The sequence below is a fragment of the Schistocerca gregaria genome, chromosome 1 (genome assembly GCF_023897955.1).
Source record: "Schistocerca gregaria isolate iqSchGreg1 chromosome 1, iqSchGreg1.2, whole genome shotgun sequence".
Classification (NCBI taxonomy): Eukaryota; Metazoa; Arthropoda; class Insecta; order Orthoptera; family Acrididae; genus Schistocerca; species Schistocerca gregaria.
This window is the reverse complement of record NC_064920.1, coordinates 621,931,096-621,948,504: the sequence shown is the minus strand read 5'-3', so window position 1 is coordinate 621,948,504 and position 17,409 is coordinate 621,931,096. Positions and strand designations below refer to the sequence as shown.

At 40.5% G+C, this 17,409-nt stretch overlaps 1 protein-coding gene across 1 annotated transcript in view; it reads right to left on the bottom strand.

The window, feature by feature from the left end:
• The window catches only part of LOC126359502 (ubiquitin-protein ligase E3C), a 199,414-nt gene extending 182,248 nt beyond the window's left edge, over nucleotides 1-17,166 (bottom strand). The window contains exons 1-3 of the mRNA XM_050007636.1: nucleotides 16,948-17,166; nucleotides 16,447-16,590; nucleotides 16,138-16,347 (exon numbers count right to left, since the gene is read on the bottom strand). Coding sequence (XP_049863593.1) covers nucleotides 16,138-16,347; nucleotides 16,447-16,566 — 330 coding nt within the window. The 5' untranslated portion in view covers nucleotides 16,567-16,590; nucleotides 16,948-17,166. The remainder of the gene's footprint in view (nucleotides 1-16,137; nucleotides 16,348-16,446; nucleotides 16,591-16,947) is intronic.
• Between the last annotated feature and the right edge of the window lie 243 nt (nucleotides 17,167-17,409).

The window sequence follows — 17,409 nt, the reverse complement described above, 5'->3', positions numbered from 1 at the left end:
ACACTCTCTGAACGCCCAGATCTTGCAGCCTGAGACACTTCCTCTGGACCAGGGCAAGTGACATCATTTGGCTGAGGGACTTCGTCAGCCACAGACAGCACCCAAAAACTGTTCATCAGACAACTGGCATGACCCTCTGATCAGCCTCCTCAAAAGTCTTTTGCTGCCTGCCTCTCCTTGGAATGACTTCCACCCCACAAATTGATGACAGATCAACTTTAGTATGGGCAGTACCTGGGGCAGCTTCAGTAGTGGACTGATCAATCACCTGGACCTATAATGCGGACCCCCATGGTGACAGCCACCGGCAACATCCTCAAGCTTTGTGACCAAAGTTGACACCTCCTGAAGCTGTATGCGAGTCACTGACTCAGCTTGCATCTGAATGCAGCAATCACAGCAGAACATGGAAAATTAGACACACCTTAGGAGAAAAGAAAAGACCTGTATGAATATAAGAGTTCAGATGGGAAACCCGTATTAAGCACAGAAGGGAAGGCTGAAAGGAATATCTTTTTGCCTGCTCACCAGTTCATCAGTATTCAGACTTGCTTGGTATGACTCACCATCAATTCCTCTCCTGTGCCAACCCCTCGATCTTAGATTGGTCGGTTGTTGGTTGGTTGGCTTAAAAGAGGAGGGGAAGGGACCAAACTACTAGGTCATTGGTCCCTTGTTCTCAATAAAACAATGTTACAAGGGTGACAACACAAAACAGAAAGAAAGGAAAGCCACAAGAACGACGGAAGGGCAAGAAACATTTAAGTGGACAAAAGAGGACAAGAAAAGCACAGAAATGCAAGAAACAGGCAGAAGAGATTAAAATGACAAAACAGATTACCATGGCTGGCTGCCATAGAGATGTACACTAATGGACCTCGCGTATAGGTGATAAAAGCAAGGACTCCAGTTCAGTTTCCCTTCCATCTGCCGCATGAGAGTGTGAAAGGCTGGGGGTTAATTCTCCAACGCAGAGGCGCGAGCACAGTGCTCAGCAAAATTCTTGCCAATCACATTTGCATTGGTAGTTAACACACCATCTATGTTAACACCGGGAGCACCTGTTGGGGTCCAGTACCCAAAAACTCATTTGATCTTTGGCCAGACTCGGGAAGGTGACGTATGGCACCCGATGGTCAAGACATACCTCTCTCAACACTCCTGTTTCCGCCTTTTTATAAGCTGGCAAAAACACGGGCAGGGAGCCGTTTAAAGGCTATGAGGTGCTCCAGGGAATGGTGCCCCTTATGCTGCTGTAGAGATTGCTGATGCTAATTAATTGTCTCAGTGACTTCCGGCGACCACCAAGGGACGGTCTTTAGCCGGGGCACCCTGAAGAACAAGGAAGTGCGTTTTCCGCCACAGAAATGATTGTTGTAATTACATGCTCAACCACCACATCAAGGTTACCACGTGGGGGAGGATTCAATGGTGACAGCAGAGGTGAAAGCATCCCAATCTACCTTGTTTAAAGCCCATTTGGGCAGGTGTCTGTGGGCCTGACGCTGGGGCAGTGACAGTAAGATGGTGAAGTGGCCACTGCCACACAGGTCGTCATGTGCTCTCCAGTTGCAAACTGAGAGATCAATGGCCGAATATGTGCCATGTGCCACACAGAAAGGAGTAGGAGCACCTGTATTTAAGAGGCAGAGGTCAAGTTGTCACACTAAACTTTCGACATCTCTGCCTTGGCCAGTGAGCATGATGCCACCCCACAAGGGGTTATGAGCACAAAATTTCCCATAAGTAGCAAAGGTTTAGGGAGTTGATCAATCAGTGTAACCAATGCATTCAGGGGTACTGCACCATCTGGAGGAAGATATACTATGCAGAGAGTTATTTCCAGTGTTGTCCTTATCCTGACAGCCACAACTTCAAGAGAGGTTTGAAGGGGCACAGGTTCACTGCATACTGAGTTCAGGACACAGATACGAGCTCCACCTGACACTCTATAATAGTCATTATAGTTCTTGTAATATCCCCTATAGCCGTGGAGGGCAGGAGTCCGCATTGCCGGGAACCAGGTTTCCTGGAGGGCAATGCAGAATGCAGGTGTAAAGCTTAAGAGTTGCCGTAGCTCAGCCAGATGGTGGAAAAAAACTGCCGTAATTCCACTGGAGGATGACGTTATTGTGTGGCTGGGAAGGCATGAAGGCAGGTTATGCCTCAGGGTCACCTGCTGCCACTGATTGAGTATTTGTAGCCATTTCTATGGTGGATGAGGCATCAGTGAGACCCAGGTCCACAGGGAACGCTAAGATCTCCACCACATCCTCAGATGCAGAATTGGTAGGAAGTGGTGGTGTTGGGGCAACCAGAGAGCCCATTTTCTTAGCAGATTTCTTTGTTTGCTTACCCTGTCACTTCTCTTTAGGGGCTTGCTGGGAGGACTTCTCTGAAGTAGCTTCAGGCACGGAGGAAGACTGAAGTTCTTCATCCAGCAACTTTTGGCTCCATGAGCCACTTTCAGTGTCTGCCGTGGCATTAGTGGAGACCTTGGGAGAGAGGGCCCCAAGGGACCCCTTCTGCATGAGATGAGCTGCAGGTGACTGTTGCTTCTCCGGCAGGGGGGGGGGGGGGGACCGATGTCCCCTGTGTTGGAGGTGGGGGGGGGGGGGGCTTGCACCAGAAGTAGGTGCTTTGGGAGCAACAGAGGAAGATTTGCCCCCTACCACCAAGGGAGCAGATGTATTGTATTCTGGTTCCCCAGAGGGCCCACTGTTCGTGGCACAGGGTTAGGAACCACTGGCACTTGGGACAGCGATGGTGACGTAGCTGCAGCATATGTCAACGTCAACCAAATGGGATGTAATCTTTCAAATTTACGTTTAGCCTCTGTGTAAGACAACTGGTCCAGGATCTTTTACTCCATGATTTTATGCTCCATTTTGAGTAATGGGCAGTCTGGCAAGCAGGGGGAGTGGTGCTCTCCACAGTTGATGCAACTGGGAGGAGAAGCACATGGAGTATCTGGCAACCGAGGACGTCTACAGTCTCGACATGTGGCGCTGGAAGTGCAAGCTGAACTTCCAGCACTTAAAGCACAGCATAGGGGGAGGGACGTATGGTTTAATGTCACAGTGGTAAACCATCACCTTGACCTTTTCAGGCAATGAATCACCCTTATGCCAAGATGAAGGCACCAGTAGCAACCCTGTTGTCTTTGGATCCCCTGTAAAGGTGGTTGATGAAATGAACACCCCGACGTTCTATACTGGCACAGAGCTCGTAGTCACACTGCAAGAGGAGATCGCGATGAAACATGATCCCCTGGACCATACTGAGGCTTTTATGGGGAGTGACGGAAACAGGAATATCATGCAGTTTGTCACAGGCGAGTAACGCTGGGGATTGGGCTGAGGATGCTGTCTGAATCAAGACTGGGCCGTTTCGCATCTTGGACACTGCTGTCACTTCTCCAAACTGGTTCAATGAAAAACTGAGGCTTCATAAGTAGAAAGGAGTCCCCATCAGTCCGAGGCGAATATGGCTCTGTCTGTCCTGTAGCCCTATGTTCCTTCCATGGTGTGTTGTCAGGGGGCTACCACCAAATGGGTATATGATGGCCCCACCACAACGGACTGGCTACCATGCTGGATATTGGATGCAGAGAAATCCAATACTGTCATGGGGCATAAGAGTACACGAGACAATGGAAGAAGATGACATACCCTGGAAAGCACTCTTGCCCAAACAGTTGAATCGCAAGTGGAGATGCAACGCTATGACAACAGATTCAGGAGATCGAATCTAGGGGCTCTGTGGATAACTCATGCACCACGTAAGGCATCCTTACCCATATGGCCTGCACTTCTGTAGAATTTTGATAGTGGCAGGTCAAACCATAGAATGGGACCTGAACTCATAGGGCCAAAAGTGAGAGACTCCCCCTGGAACCGCAGAGAGATCAATTTCAGGAGTAGCACTTGCATCCAATATTCTCAATTCCCACAAGTACCACAGAAGTTACTCCCTGATGTTTTAAAACATGCACTATCATTCTCTCCCTTCTTATCAATGTTTTCCATTTGTTTCTCTCCTCTCCTCAATTCTGCAAAGATTCTCCTCAGTTCTCATCAGTCCACCTAATTTTCAAAAGCCTTCTGTAGCACGGCATCTCATACGCTTCAGTTCACTTCTTTATACAAGTTGCAAAATTTAACCTCCTTAAAATGCTTTGCTTCAAATGCACTTTCTCAGAAAATTCCTCCTCAAATTAAGGCCCATGTTTGATAGCTTCTTTTGGTCAGGAATGATCTCTTCACATGGACTAGTCTACTTTTTACACCTTCCCTGCTTCATCCAGCATGCTATTTTGCTTTCAAGGTAGCAGAATTCTTACACTCCATCTACCTCCCAGTTCTCAATTTTAAGCTTATCACTAATTCGCCATTCCTCATTACTTTTGTCTTCTTTCGGTTTACTCTCAGTCAGAGTGTGCTCATTAGACTGTTTATCCCATGTAGCAAGTCCTACAATTCTTCCATACTTTCACTAAAGATAACAAAGAATTTCATCTGCAAATCTGGTCATTGATATCTTTGCACACTGAACTTGAACATCACTGCTGAAAATTTCTTTCATTTCCATTATTGCTTCTGCAACCTATAGACTGAACAATAGGTGCAAAAGATTATACTCTCATGTTATACTTTTTCTAATCCAAATTCTTCGTATTTTTTTCCTCTTGGTTCTGGTAGATCTTGTACATAAACCATCTTTCCCCATAGCCCATTCCTATTTTTCTTATATCTTGCATAACTTTACAGTATCCAACGCTTTTCCTTATGGACAAGTCCAATGAACCTCTTCTGATGTTTCTTCAGTCTTCCTTCCATTATCAAGTGCACAGATTCCCATCTTCTTTGCCATCCTTCTGTATATTATTATTGTCAGCAACTTCAATGCATGAGCCTGACACTGCTCGTGTTGTAGTTCTCACACGTATCTGCGTTTGCTACCTGCAGGATTGTGTTAATGATATTTTTCTGAAAGTCTGATGATATGTTTCCAGTCTCATAGATTGTACACACAAACTTGAATAGTCATTTGGTTGTCACTTCCCCAGAGATTTCAGAAATTCTGAAGTTAATGTATCTATGCCTTGAATCTTATTTGATCACGCGTCTTCCACAGTTCCATTAAATTCTGACTCTACTATTGTATTCCTATATCTCCCATATTGACTGCCATTTCTTGTACTATCACACCACCAGTTAGGTCTTCCCCTGTGTAGAGGCATTAAATGTGCTCCTTTCACGTATCCACTCTCTCCTCTGCGATTAACAGTGGACTTCCCATTAAGTTCTTAACGTTGAAGGCTGTTTTGTCTTTTCTATATTCCGAGTCAGTTCACTTGAAAAATATTTCCTTGCATTTATTAGCTTCTGTTTCACTGCAATTTCTATTTCATATGGTTTTATTCCTGTCTTTTTATGAACTTTTTGTTCTTTCCTTTTCAACGTTCAATTGGAAGTACAGGATTATGTAAAAAGGACTTTACAACTTTGGAATGATATAGAAATTTATTGAGATAACTTACACAATCGGTAGATGTTGCATTTTGTAGCAAACAATCACAAGTTTCACATGAAGGTGTCATTTTGGTTTGATGTGACTGCTATTTGTGATGCATCAAACATCTCACTGGTAATCAATTTCTTCACACACTTGTTGCAACAAATTGGGCGTAACTTGTGCAACAGCAGTGTAGATTTGATTTTTCAGATCAGCTAAATTGTTTGGTATGGGAGGAAAATACACGTGGCCGTTAATGAAACCCCATAAAATGAAATCCAGCGGTGTCAAGCCTGGACAGTGGGCATTTGGCCCTTCATGGCCAATCCACCAACCTGGGAAGCAGTTATCAAGGAAACCTTGAGCTTCCGCGAGGAAATAAAATGGTGCACTGTCTTGCTGGTAGTGAACCATCTCAACTCTTTCTTCTAAATCAATCTGTGGAATTAAAACAATTTCAAGCACATTCAGATACAAAATACCAGTGATGGTTTTACGTGAAGAAAAAATGGCACACTTTAACTATGGGGCTGTCGGAAATTTGTTCCAGGTTGCATGTGGATTTTTGCTGCCCAGTATTTTGCAGCTGTGGGTCCACTGACATGAAATGTTGACTCATGACTGAAGATTACTGTGTTCACGTATGTCTCACCATCCTCTACTGAAGCAATATTTCCACAGAGAATTACCCTCAAGCAACGTTATCTGCATCGCTAATACGCTGTGTCACTGTGCATCTGTGTGGTTTCAAGTGTAAACATCTCTGCAGCACTCACCAAACAGTCTTCTGTGGAATGCCAGTTTCGTGAGATGTACATTGCATTGATTTTTGTGGAATGTGGGCAAAGCTCTCCCTAATCTGTTTGACATAATCATCAACATACAGGTGACTTGGTGATTTATCATGTCACAGGGAACAACCCATCACAACAAACTTCTTGTGCGAAGAGTAAATTGTAAGCCTGCTTGGAGGTTCTTTGGTGTATTTGGTCGAAATTTATGCTGAGCAGTTGTTACAGAATTTGTTTCATGAAAAAGCCAAAACACACAGCAAGCATGCACTGCAACAGTGAAATTAGCCATTTTAACTGCACACTATGCTGGCAGAGTAGGGTACTGATGCACTATGTGACTCAAACTTGAGGTAATTTGCTACAAAAAGACATCTACAGATTCTGTACGCTACCTCACTAAATTTCTATATATATTCCAAAATTGTAAAGTCCTTTTTGACTCATCTTGTATTACTTCTGTTGCCCAGGATATCTTCACAGTTACTTTCCTTGTATCTATATTTGTCCATCCAACTGCCGTGATCGTCTTTTCAGAGATGTTCATTCCTCTTCAACTGACCTGCCTACAAAGAAATTCATTATCACAATATCTACAACATTAGAGAACATCAAAGGCACTTCATCTTTCCTCAATACTTCACACCCCATGTCTTTCCACATGGGTTCTCTCAGAAGATTTGCCTGAACTTTAGTCCACTCTTCAGCATTGCTAAATTCTGCTCGAAGTCTTCATCTGCTTCTGGGTACACTTTACATTCCAATATCTGATTTTGGAATCTCTTTCTGGACATGACGTTATCTGGCTGGTATCTTCTCATGTCTCGAAGCCTTTCCCAAGTATACCTGCTTGTTTATGATTTTGGAACAGTGTATTTGCTATTAATAGCTGAAATTTACTGCAGAACTCAATATTAGTCTTTCTCTCTCTCATTCCTATTAGTGGACCTGTGTTCTCCTGTAACCCTTTCTTCCATTCCTTCCCCTAGAGCAGCATTCCAGTCATCCACAATTATCTGATTTTTACCACATTCTCACACTGAATTTCATATTCAATATCCTCATTTATTTTCTGTATATATTCATCTTCTGCTTGTGACATCAGCATGCATATTTTAACTACTATTACTGGTGTCCATTTGCTTTCAGCTTGGTGAGAATAATCTTATCACTGAACTGACCACAGTAACACTCTGCCCTGTCTTCCTAATCATGACAATTCCTACTCCAGTTGTATTGTTATTTGCTGCTGTTGAAATTACTCATCTGACGGAAATCCTTATCTTCTTTCCATTTCACTTCACTGACCCCACTAGTTAACGTTTATCATCCATGTTTCACTTCCATACAAGGATACATTCCAGATAAATATCTTCGGAAAAGATGTCCAGACACCTAAATTTAAGCAATTCCAACATTCCATTGGTATAAAGAGTAGTGACTCCGTTTATTTATAATTTACTAAGGTTTTTGCCACAGTTGCATATAATTGTTTTCAGTGGTACTAGTTTTGAACACTTGCATTCATTTCCAAACTATTGCCTGCATCTCTGATGTTAGATTTACACAATTTCATTTGAACATTTGAAAGATTTTGTGCATACATTGCAACATTATAACAAATGTGATTTGATTGTAATATAATTCCAATGACAAGGAAATCATAATAAATTATAAATACTTACATTTAAATTTAATCTTATGAATTTCTCTTTGTCAGAAATGCTTTTCTCAAAATTACAAATCTGCTTTTTATGTCCTCTCTGTTTTGACCTTTGGCAATTATTTTTCTGCCAAAGGAGCAAAACTCATCTACTAGCTATAGTATCTCATTTCCCAACTGAATTCTGTAAAGGTCACCTGATTTAATTCGACTACATTTCATTACCTATATTTTTCTTATTTTGATATTTAACATATAACATCTTTTCAAGACGCCATTGATTCCACTCAAGTCTTTTGCTGTCACTGAGAGAATTGCAGTGTCAATTGGAAACATTAAAATTTTTTATTTCTTCTCTCTGAACTTTAATTCTCTTCGCAAATATCTTCTTGGTTTCCTTTCCTGTTTGCTCAGTGTACTAATTGAACAACTTCAGAGAGAGGTTAAACCATGTCTGACTCCCTTCACTACTGCTTCACTTTCGTGTCCATTGAATTTTCTAACTGCAGTCTGATTTGTGTATAAGTTGTAGATAACCTTTGCTCCCTGTATTTTACCACTACTACCTTCAAAATTTCACTGTATTTGTCCCCATTAGCATTATTAAAAGCTAACTGTACAGTATTTTGGACTCGTGCTTTAGTAACATTCACACCTGTTTGCAGCAGCCTTATTTGGAATAGAAATTATTAAATTTTTCTTGAAGTCTGAGGATATTTTGTCTGTCTGATATGTTCTGCATAAATGGTGAAACAGTTTAGTATTGGCTGTCGCTACAATCCTGAGGGAATGTCATCTAATCCAGGATACAGGTACCGACTTAGGTATTTCAGAGCTCTGTCAATTTCAATATAAATACAGAAAATTGCACTCAGTCACTTTTTTTAAATGCTGTTTATTCCATAAACCAATCCTTGAACCTTTTCAAGCTCATCTTCATGAGGTGCGCAGGAGGTAACAACTATTTCATAGCATAATGCTGGGTGTGGTCTCTGTGACAATATGGAATTTGCTTTAATGTATCACTATGAGTATTTTTATATGGCAATTTGGATCCACACTCACAGTAAGTAAGGAATTAATTTTCTGATCCAAGTCAATGTATAAACGATACTCATGGTGATACACTAAAGCTAGTTCCATCTTTTCACAGTGCCAGCACTCAAGATTACACTGTAAAATAGTTGTGTAGCCTCCTGTTCACCATCTGAAGATGAGCATGATATGGTTCTAAAAACAGTTTGTGGAATAAATGACATTTAAAAAAAATGACTCGTTTCAGTTTTCTGTATTTATATTGAATATACAGTCACGGGTTCTTAAGCATCCGTAATGGACAAGCAGTAAAATACTTTCCATCTCATCTTCATTTACTTCCTCTTCTCTGTATATAATACTGTCTTCAAGTTTATTTCCTCTCATTTAACTCCTCTGTGAAAATGTAGCTTTTAGTTGAAAAAATTTCATTGGCAAAGGTTCTGGATTAGTTTCAAATACGTATATTCTGGATGGTACTGCCAGGGGCAAGATCAGCATGAGAAAAAAAGCTGAATAATCAATAAAAGGGTGAAAGTCTGGATGTGGAACGGGAACTAGAAAAATCAAGTCATTAGATGTAAAATGGTTTCTTTCTGAAGACTCTAAATAAATTCTCAAGTCCCATGCCTTAATACAGTTGAAAACCCCCAACTGATTAATAAAATATATCACCAAACGTTAGTTTTACATATTCCTTAAAGATGTAATCCCAGAAAGATGTTGTTAGGGCAAGATTTCTGCAGCAGAATAGTTCACAAAATATCCTGTGGGGATGCAATGCTATGATTGACTTATGGTCTGCAAATGGCAAGTCTGTTAACTGTGTGTTCAATGCACCAGTCACATACTGTGCATGTGTGACCAATGTAGGGTTTCCACATGGGCATAGAGTTCTGTAGACTCCCGACATCTGCTATCCCAAATTATCCATTACAGAACACACAAAATGATGTATTACTGTTTTATAAATTTACAGCAGTCTTCAAAAATCTTTCATTCATATACATATGCGTTTTACACACACACACACACACACACACACACACACACACACACACACACACACACACACACACACACAATATACCTACATAAGTATATTACATACTTAGATATGTGCATATACACAATAACTTTTACATACACAAATAAATGGAATAATACTCATTGCTAACTGATCAGTCAATTTACCGGTAAATAACAATCATCAAGCCCAACAGTCCTGTATGTAGTGGCAGTGACACGAGTCCTTGGCTATATTTGCGAACTTGGTCGTGACTATAGACCCAGTTACCGAGTTCGGATAAATGGGCCAAATTGAAGAGGTGTGGAGAACATCTATTGTATCTGAACCCAGACTGTAGGTGGTTCCAGCTCCTTAGCAAGGCCATCTCAGTCAGACATGGCATGTGCCTGGGGCACCAATGTTCTACATAAGCCCACAGTTTGTGAAGGGTGGTGCCAGCTAGACACATGCAAACACAGATCCATGTTTGTGGGCTTATGGAAACAGAATGCCCCAATGACTCATTCTCTTTCCAACTGACTAAGACATCCAGAAACAGCCACACTTCTCCACTTCTAGCTTGAATTCGATATTCTTTTGGATTGAATTCAGATATTGCAGAAACAGTGAAAAAAAGGGGGAGGGGAGCACTACAACAGTATCATTTACATATCACCAACTCCTTTGGTTTAAGTTCTCTGTAATTGAATGCCCCCCCCCCCCCCCCCCTCAAAGCCTTCCATAAAAACTTTTGTTACCAGAAGGGAGGAGAGACTCGTGGCAACATTGTCAATGGCTCGAAATATACACTGTAGAATAAAAAGTAGGTTGACAAATGACAACGAAAGAGTGCTGCTATACTGGCTTTGAACCTACTGCCAATGAGAGAGAACAGATCCATGAGAAGGACTCATAGTGAGGAGTGAGACAACATCTAAACTTACTAATAAATTTGATACATTGAGTCATGGCAAACTCAGTACATTAATGAAGTCACTAGAGATGTGAGTAAAATGTAAGCACTTTCCCATGACAGGTTTCAGTAACAAAGGATGATATCTAGCTAAGTCATATGTTGGAGCACCGATATTATTCATAACAGCATATAAAGGCATCCCTTCTTTGTGAATTCTGAGACCATATAAGCTTGGTCGAATAGAGCTGTGAGGCCTTAAGCTTTTTGAAACTTCTTGCAGAAGAGAAGAAGAATTCAACAATGTTGACTTTTTCTTTCCACTTTACCTGGGAGGTATTTATCAATCTTCCAGTATGTTGGTTCAGTAAACAAGCTGTAAATCTTCTACCCATAGATCTCATGTGGCAAACATTGTAATTTCTCTTATGCACTGCAAGAACAATAACATGAGGACCTTTCCAAAGCTTGTGTAGTGTGGTCCTTTCTGTAGAGGAAATATTGTTTTTGTAATGCAGAACTCTCATAAGCAGGCAACATGTTTCATTCCTTACTTCTTACACATCACTCAGAAGAGGTCTAACAGCTTCTTCAATAATACTAATAAAATCAGTTAAAGGCAACATTTTAATGTGGGCACAAAGTTCAAACCTTTCCAGAGCACTGACAGCATCAACAACCTTACCCATGAAATTGACCATGAAGTGTCAAATGGCATCTTGTAGTGAAAGGCTGGCTAACTTCTAGAATTATCTTGAAGCAGACTCCTTATGGACCAAGTCCAACTTTGTCCAGGTCACATCATTAACCCATTCTCAAGACAGGGGTGGGAGACTGGATGCAATCTTTATGTGCAGATAAAACAGCAGTTCTGATGTGGTGTCAGTTCACAGTGAATAAAATGAATCCTTTCCTTCATGGGTGTTAGGCTTCCCTTACTTGTAATGCACTTTTCAATGCCAATCATGATAAAACGTTATCACTTAGGCAAACTTCAGGATAAGTGCCATTTTCCTGGCACTTCAGTAAAAACCACAAAGAACTCAATAATGTCACACATTTATAACATAAATTGTCCACAATTTGGTTGGGTGGTATCTCCTTCCCAAAGATATACTGAATGTGATTCTTTAAGTTTTCCTGGGTTAATGAGTTCCACGAATTTCTGGGATTGCTGACAGAAACAGCCTTTCTAAGGAAATGGAACACCTACAGTTCGTGTCCAAAGATTACAGATATTCTCCAAATGAGATAAGCACAGCTCTATGAAAGAAGAAACATAACCACTCGCAAGAGCAAGAGGGGCTGTTAAAGTCCTGGGCGTTTCTCCCATAAGTCAGCAATATTTAATTGAAATTAGGCTTAATCCTAGGGAAACACTGCAGAAGTCTGGAGTCTACAGAGTACCACACTAGTGTGGCAAAGCCTACATTGATCAGACCATTCACACAGTACATGACAGGTGTGTTGAATATGACTGCCATACTAGCCTTTTGCAGCCCAGTATGTCAGCCATATCCGAGTATTGTATCTCTACAGGATAGTCTACCGCTATGGATTATTCTGCCTCTATGGGAGTGCTAGCAGCCATTGCCACAAGGTTACAAGTATATATGCACTTTTCTGACACCTGATCTCTGCCAAAATTGCTGCCAGTTAACAGAAGCCTAAAAATTGGAAATCCTGTCCTGGTCAGGGATGAAGAATGCTCTCAAACAGAAAAATCAGGATTAGGAGAAGGAAAACCAGAGAAGGGAGAAACCGAAAACAGGACTTTTCAGAATGGAAAAATCTTATTGTGCCAAAAATAAATTATTCATAGCTTGTCTGAGAACTGAGTCAGTAAAAAAATTGCGCAGTATGTAGATGTAGTTTTGGTGAAGACTCAACACAATGTTGTAAATATAAATAATACTGTGATGATGACTGACTGGGTTACAAAGATGTAAGTCGTCACTGTGACTACTGCTGAAAAATCTCATGTGCAAACTCTTGCCCAACTGAATACTCTTATGCATCTGTGCAAGTAAGAGTAGGCTACACAGTTCACACTTCTGTCCTCTCGCTCTTACTGGGTCTCCCTTAAGAGGAAAAATACATTCATTTTTGCTATTATCAATATGTAGGATCCAAAATGACAATTTGATATATAAATAAATAGATTACCATAAAAGTTGACTGTAAGTAGAAATGCTCATTTATTTCTTATCAGCATGCTCTTACCCAAAAGTTCCTTATTACTGTTGTTTTTTCTCCCCCAGCCTCAACTTCTCCCATTGAATCCGCACAGTTTCAACAATAAAATCCCGTCTTCTGTTGATATTTCGTTTTTGGAGTTAGGTTGGTTTGTTTTGGAGAAGAAGACCAGACAGCGAGGTCATCAGTCTCATTGGATTTGGGAAGGACAGGGAAAGAAGTCAGTCGTGCCCTTTCAAAGGAACCATCCCGGCGTTTGCCTGGAGCGATTTAGGGAAATCACGGAAAACCTAAATCAGTATGGCCGGACGCGGGATTGAACCGTCGTCATCCCAAATGCGAGTCCAGTGTCTAACCACTGCACCACCTCGCTCGGTATTTTAGTTTTTGGCAATTAACCTTAAAAGTCATTCTGTACATTATTTGTCAGTATAACTCTTTTCTTTTCAGAAAGTTTATGCAGTTGATGTAATGGTATCCACGAGTTCAACTGAGATTGGCAGATTAACCAAAGTTTTCAATACCATATTTCATTTATTATAATTTCTGTATGCTGTGCTGATATTGGACAATTATATTGCGTTTTACAGATGAAGTGAAGTCCTCAACATCAATTTCTTTGTTCTTTTGTCATGGTTTTAATATTATATTTGTATTCATCATCATTGGCTGATTGGCTGTCTGGCCCGGCGCATCTGTTCTTAGAGAGAGAGAGAGAGAGAGAGAGAGAGAGAGAGAGAGAGAGAGAGAGCGTGCATGTGTTTTACAGCAGCTGACTTGGTTGAATGATATGAAGGCACCATTTAATAAAAGAACTGTTAGAGTGGCCACTCATCTAGGTTAGGTTGAATGCTAAAAGGTTGGTCTCTGAGTTGGCAAAGGCACAAATATGAATATGAAAGCTTCGATGTTGTGACAATGATTGATAGAGCAAACCAAAGTCTCTGCTAGGTTGAAAGATGATATCTGCATTCAGTGATGCATATTAACAGAGGATGACTCAATTATCAGTTGGTACTCCTGGGCCTTCCGAGGTCTATTCAGAGCAAGAAGAGAGTGGCTACCAGGGCAATGAAATTCCTATACTGGTGTCCATATGATTAAGCATTCATTCACAGACTGTGAATTTCCAACCGCAAGTCTGGCATCCATGAAGGTCAGCGAGAGGTGAAGAGCTATGAGATGTACATGTAATGAGTATCTGCTATAATACATCAGAATGAAGACACCAGCAACAACATTCAAATCAAGGTCAACGATCAGGAGACTGATTTATTCAAGTACTGTGTACAAAAGACTTCAATATGGTCGTGTGTGCAAGACACACAGCCACATTTGTACCACTTGCCTCAAGAGTATGCATTTTCTGTGGTAATGTAAACTCCACTGCCAATCAAGGGTGCAACTAAACCCACTGATACAAGATGTCTGCTTTGTCCTGTGGCATAATGACGACAGGGTGTGTGACGCCATATCTGTGTAAATAGAAAGAGAACAATGCACTTATGATATTTCTTTTGGATCCAATTTGTTTGTGAAATGCAGTATTTGGTAACACACTGATCTATAGGGTCACCTAACATCTAGGTTAGGTAGAAAGCTAAAATGTTGGTCTGTGAGTTGGCAAAGGCACAAATGTGAAAATGAAAGCTTCGATCTTGTGACAATGATTGATAGAATAAACCAAAGTCTCTGCTAGGTTGAAAGATGATAGTATTTTTGTGATTTAGCAAAGTAGTATCACACACATAAATTCATCTGACCAATGGACGATCAGCGAGTATTGACATACCTTTCAAAATACCAATAAGTATGATTTGGTTGAGTGAGGAGTTGGCTAAGGGTGGTATTGGATCACCCCCTGCTGCTTAATCTTGGTTGTGGTGACAAGAGTGATCTGTAGTACAACCCAATGCCTGAGTTAGGTTCAAATGTGACAATTTGGCTGTGAGGAAAATCTGGTTGTGGTAAGAAACTGACCAGTGGTGAAGTATAATGTTTATGTTTGCACCATATTGAAAAGGTGGGCCGGTGTGACAGAGTGGGGATGGGGGAGGAGGAGGGGGTGATATGTAACTTTAAACTGGGGCCCATTATTAATAAAATCATCAGAAAAAAGCAGTATCTGGATATATACTGCAACACCTCCATGTCTTCAAAAAGTAAACTGCGATTGTGGTGTTTTACAGACACTTATGGCTTTAAAGCTTAGAGGCATTCATATGATGATGTAATGTGCAATTACTTCATTTCAGAGAATGAAAAGAAGAAATTTCCTACTCAAATATATTTAGCACATGACAAATAACAGAGTGGTCTGGCCAATTTAATCCTGAAACATAAATAATACAGAGTGCACGAGATTATTTTGCGAGGTATGCTACTAATGTTTTTAAGCATTATTCTCCTCCTCTTGAAAGCCTTGCCATACTGACAGACTTATAAAAAGAATGGCATTCCTTTCCTATTGTCAAACTGATAGCGATAGTAATCACACTTCTGAATTCAAGAACTAGGTACTTGTGGGACTGACATGTCCATTTTGTAAATTTAAATTACTTACCTAAGACAGTACTATAATCTTGTTTGTACACTATTATGGGACTTGCACTTTGTTTCAGTTTCTTAATACCAACACACAACATCTCAAGATACATCAGTAATTTTTCGTTGAATTACCAAATCATTGTGTACAGCATGTACAATATAGATGCAATTCATTACGAGAAAGCAGTGCTACATGTCTATCAACAGCTGATGTATAATGTGTTTCCTTGTTCAGTGTGATAATAAAGTGAAAGAAACTACTTTCCCTCACCACCTTCCATACACAAAGAACATTTATTAATAGCTACATATATCCTCTAAGTTATCATGTATACTTATACTATATACTATCAACCAACACTTGAAAGAGCAACTGAAGGTGCAAACAAAATGTGATTTTTGAATGGAACTGTGCTTCATACCTACCAAAGAAGTAAAGCAGTTAACAGTCCTGCTTATCACTTACCAGTCTTTGTACATCCACAGCTTCATTATAAAAAAACAATAATTTCTGAAGAAGTAATGCTAGTGTTTTTTCTGGTGTTATTTTAGCTTTATAAGCTTCCAACATCTTATCAAATTCGTCACGCTGCAGTTTTTTGTGTCTCAGTCTGGTCAAGTAACTCCGTACAGATGCTTGGATCATTATTGCACTATTCTGCCGGCGTCGTAGCTCCTGAACAAAAAAAAAAAAAAAATATTGGAAGATATGGAAATAAAATTAAGTATACCATTACATTACTACTTTTTTATGTAGTACAGGCCTACTCTCTACCTCACGTTTACTTCGTTCAATCTGCGCTTTCTGCAGCAGTTCATTTCTCTCATGTTTCCTGCTGGCACCGGAGAGATTCTGTTGTGGTCTTCGTCGAAATTCGCCTTCAAAACTATACATTATTGGACTGGTGGTACTAAAGATCTGTAGAATTTAAAAGATGGAAAAGAGTGATATATATCTGTACAATGACAGTGTAATACAGCATGAAATATAAAACACCGCTAACATCTCTTCCTCATGTATATAAACGTGACTAAACAAGACAAATAATTATTTAGACGTTATCGTTTGTTGAACCTGCGACACTGAGCTACAACTTCTGGACCTTCACATCAAAATGATAACACAGCAAGTCTAGACTGTCACAGTGAGAGTGAACTGGATACTGATCCAAAACAGTTGTCAGTAACGCTGTCAAACCTTTATGTACAGCTGATGGTCGCGCCAATCATTCGTATAGCAATCTTGCGTGACAATGTAACTTTTTGGATTACTCACACTGTAAAAATTTAATTACGTGACGTTGGCAGCAGACGAAGAATAACGATGCCAAACGTCCCTATTCCTTTTACTTTCACTGTGCACAACAATCCTTCACTAAATCGTTTACTAACTGTAAAAACACACCAAACCACATCCTATTTCCCGACTAGAATCACACAGCACTGACACTACAAGCAAAGATGCTATTGACATAAACTAGCGATTGTCACTTTCCCAGTTTACAATCATTGGAAATTAATGTAATAACATCGGTGATTTTGTGATCTCTGGCCGCTGTCTCTAGCAACTTGATAGTTTTCAATATCGTTGTCAGAGGATATGTATCGGAGGAAAGCGGTCTACACCCTCAAACGTATTATTACTTGAAGCATTGCTTGCAGATTGTAAGTTTCCGGTTTCAATTCCCGGAAGGGATAGAGATTTTCTTCGATCGAAGACCGAGTATTTGTGTTGTCA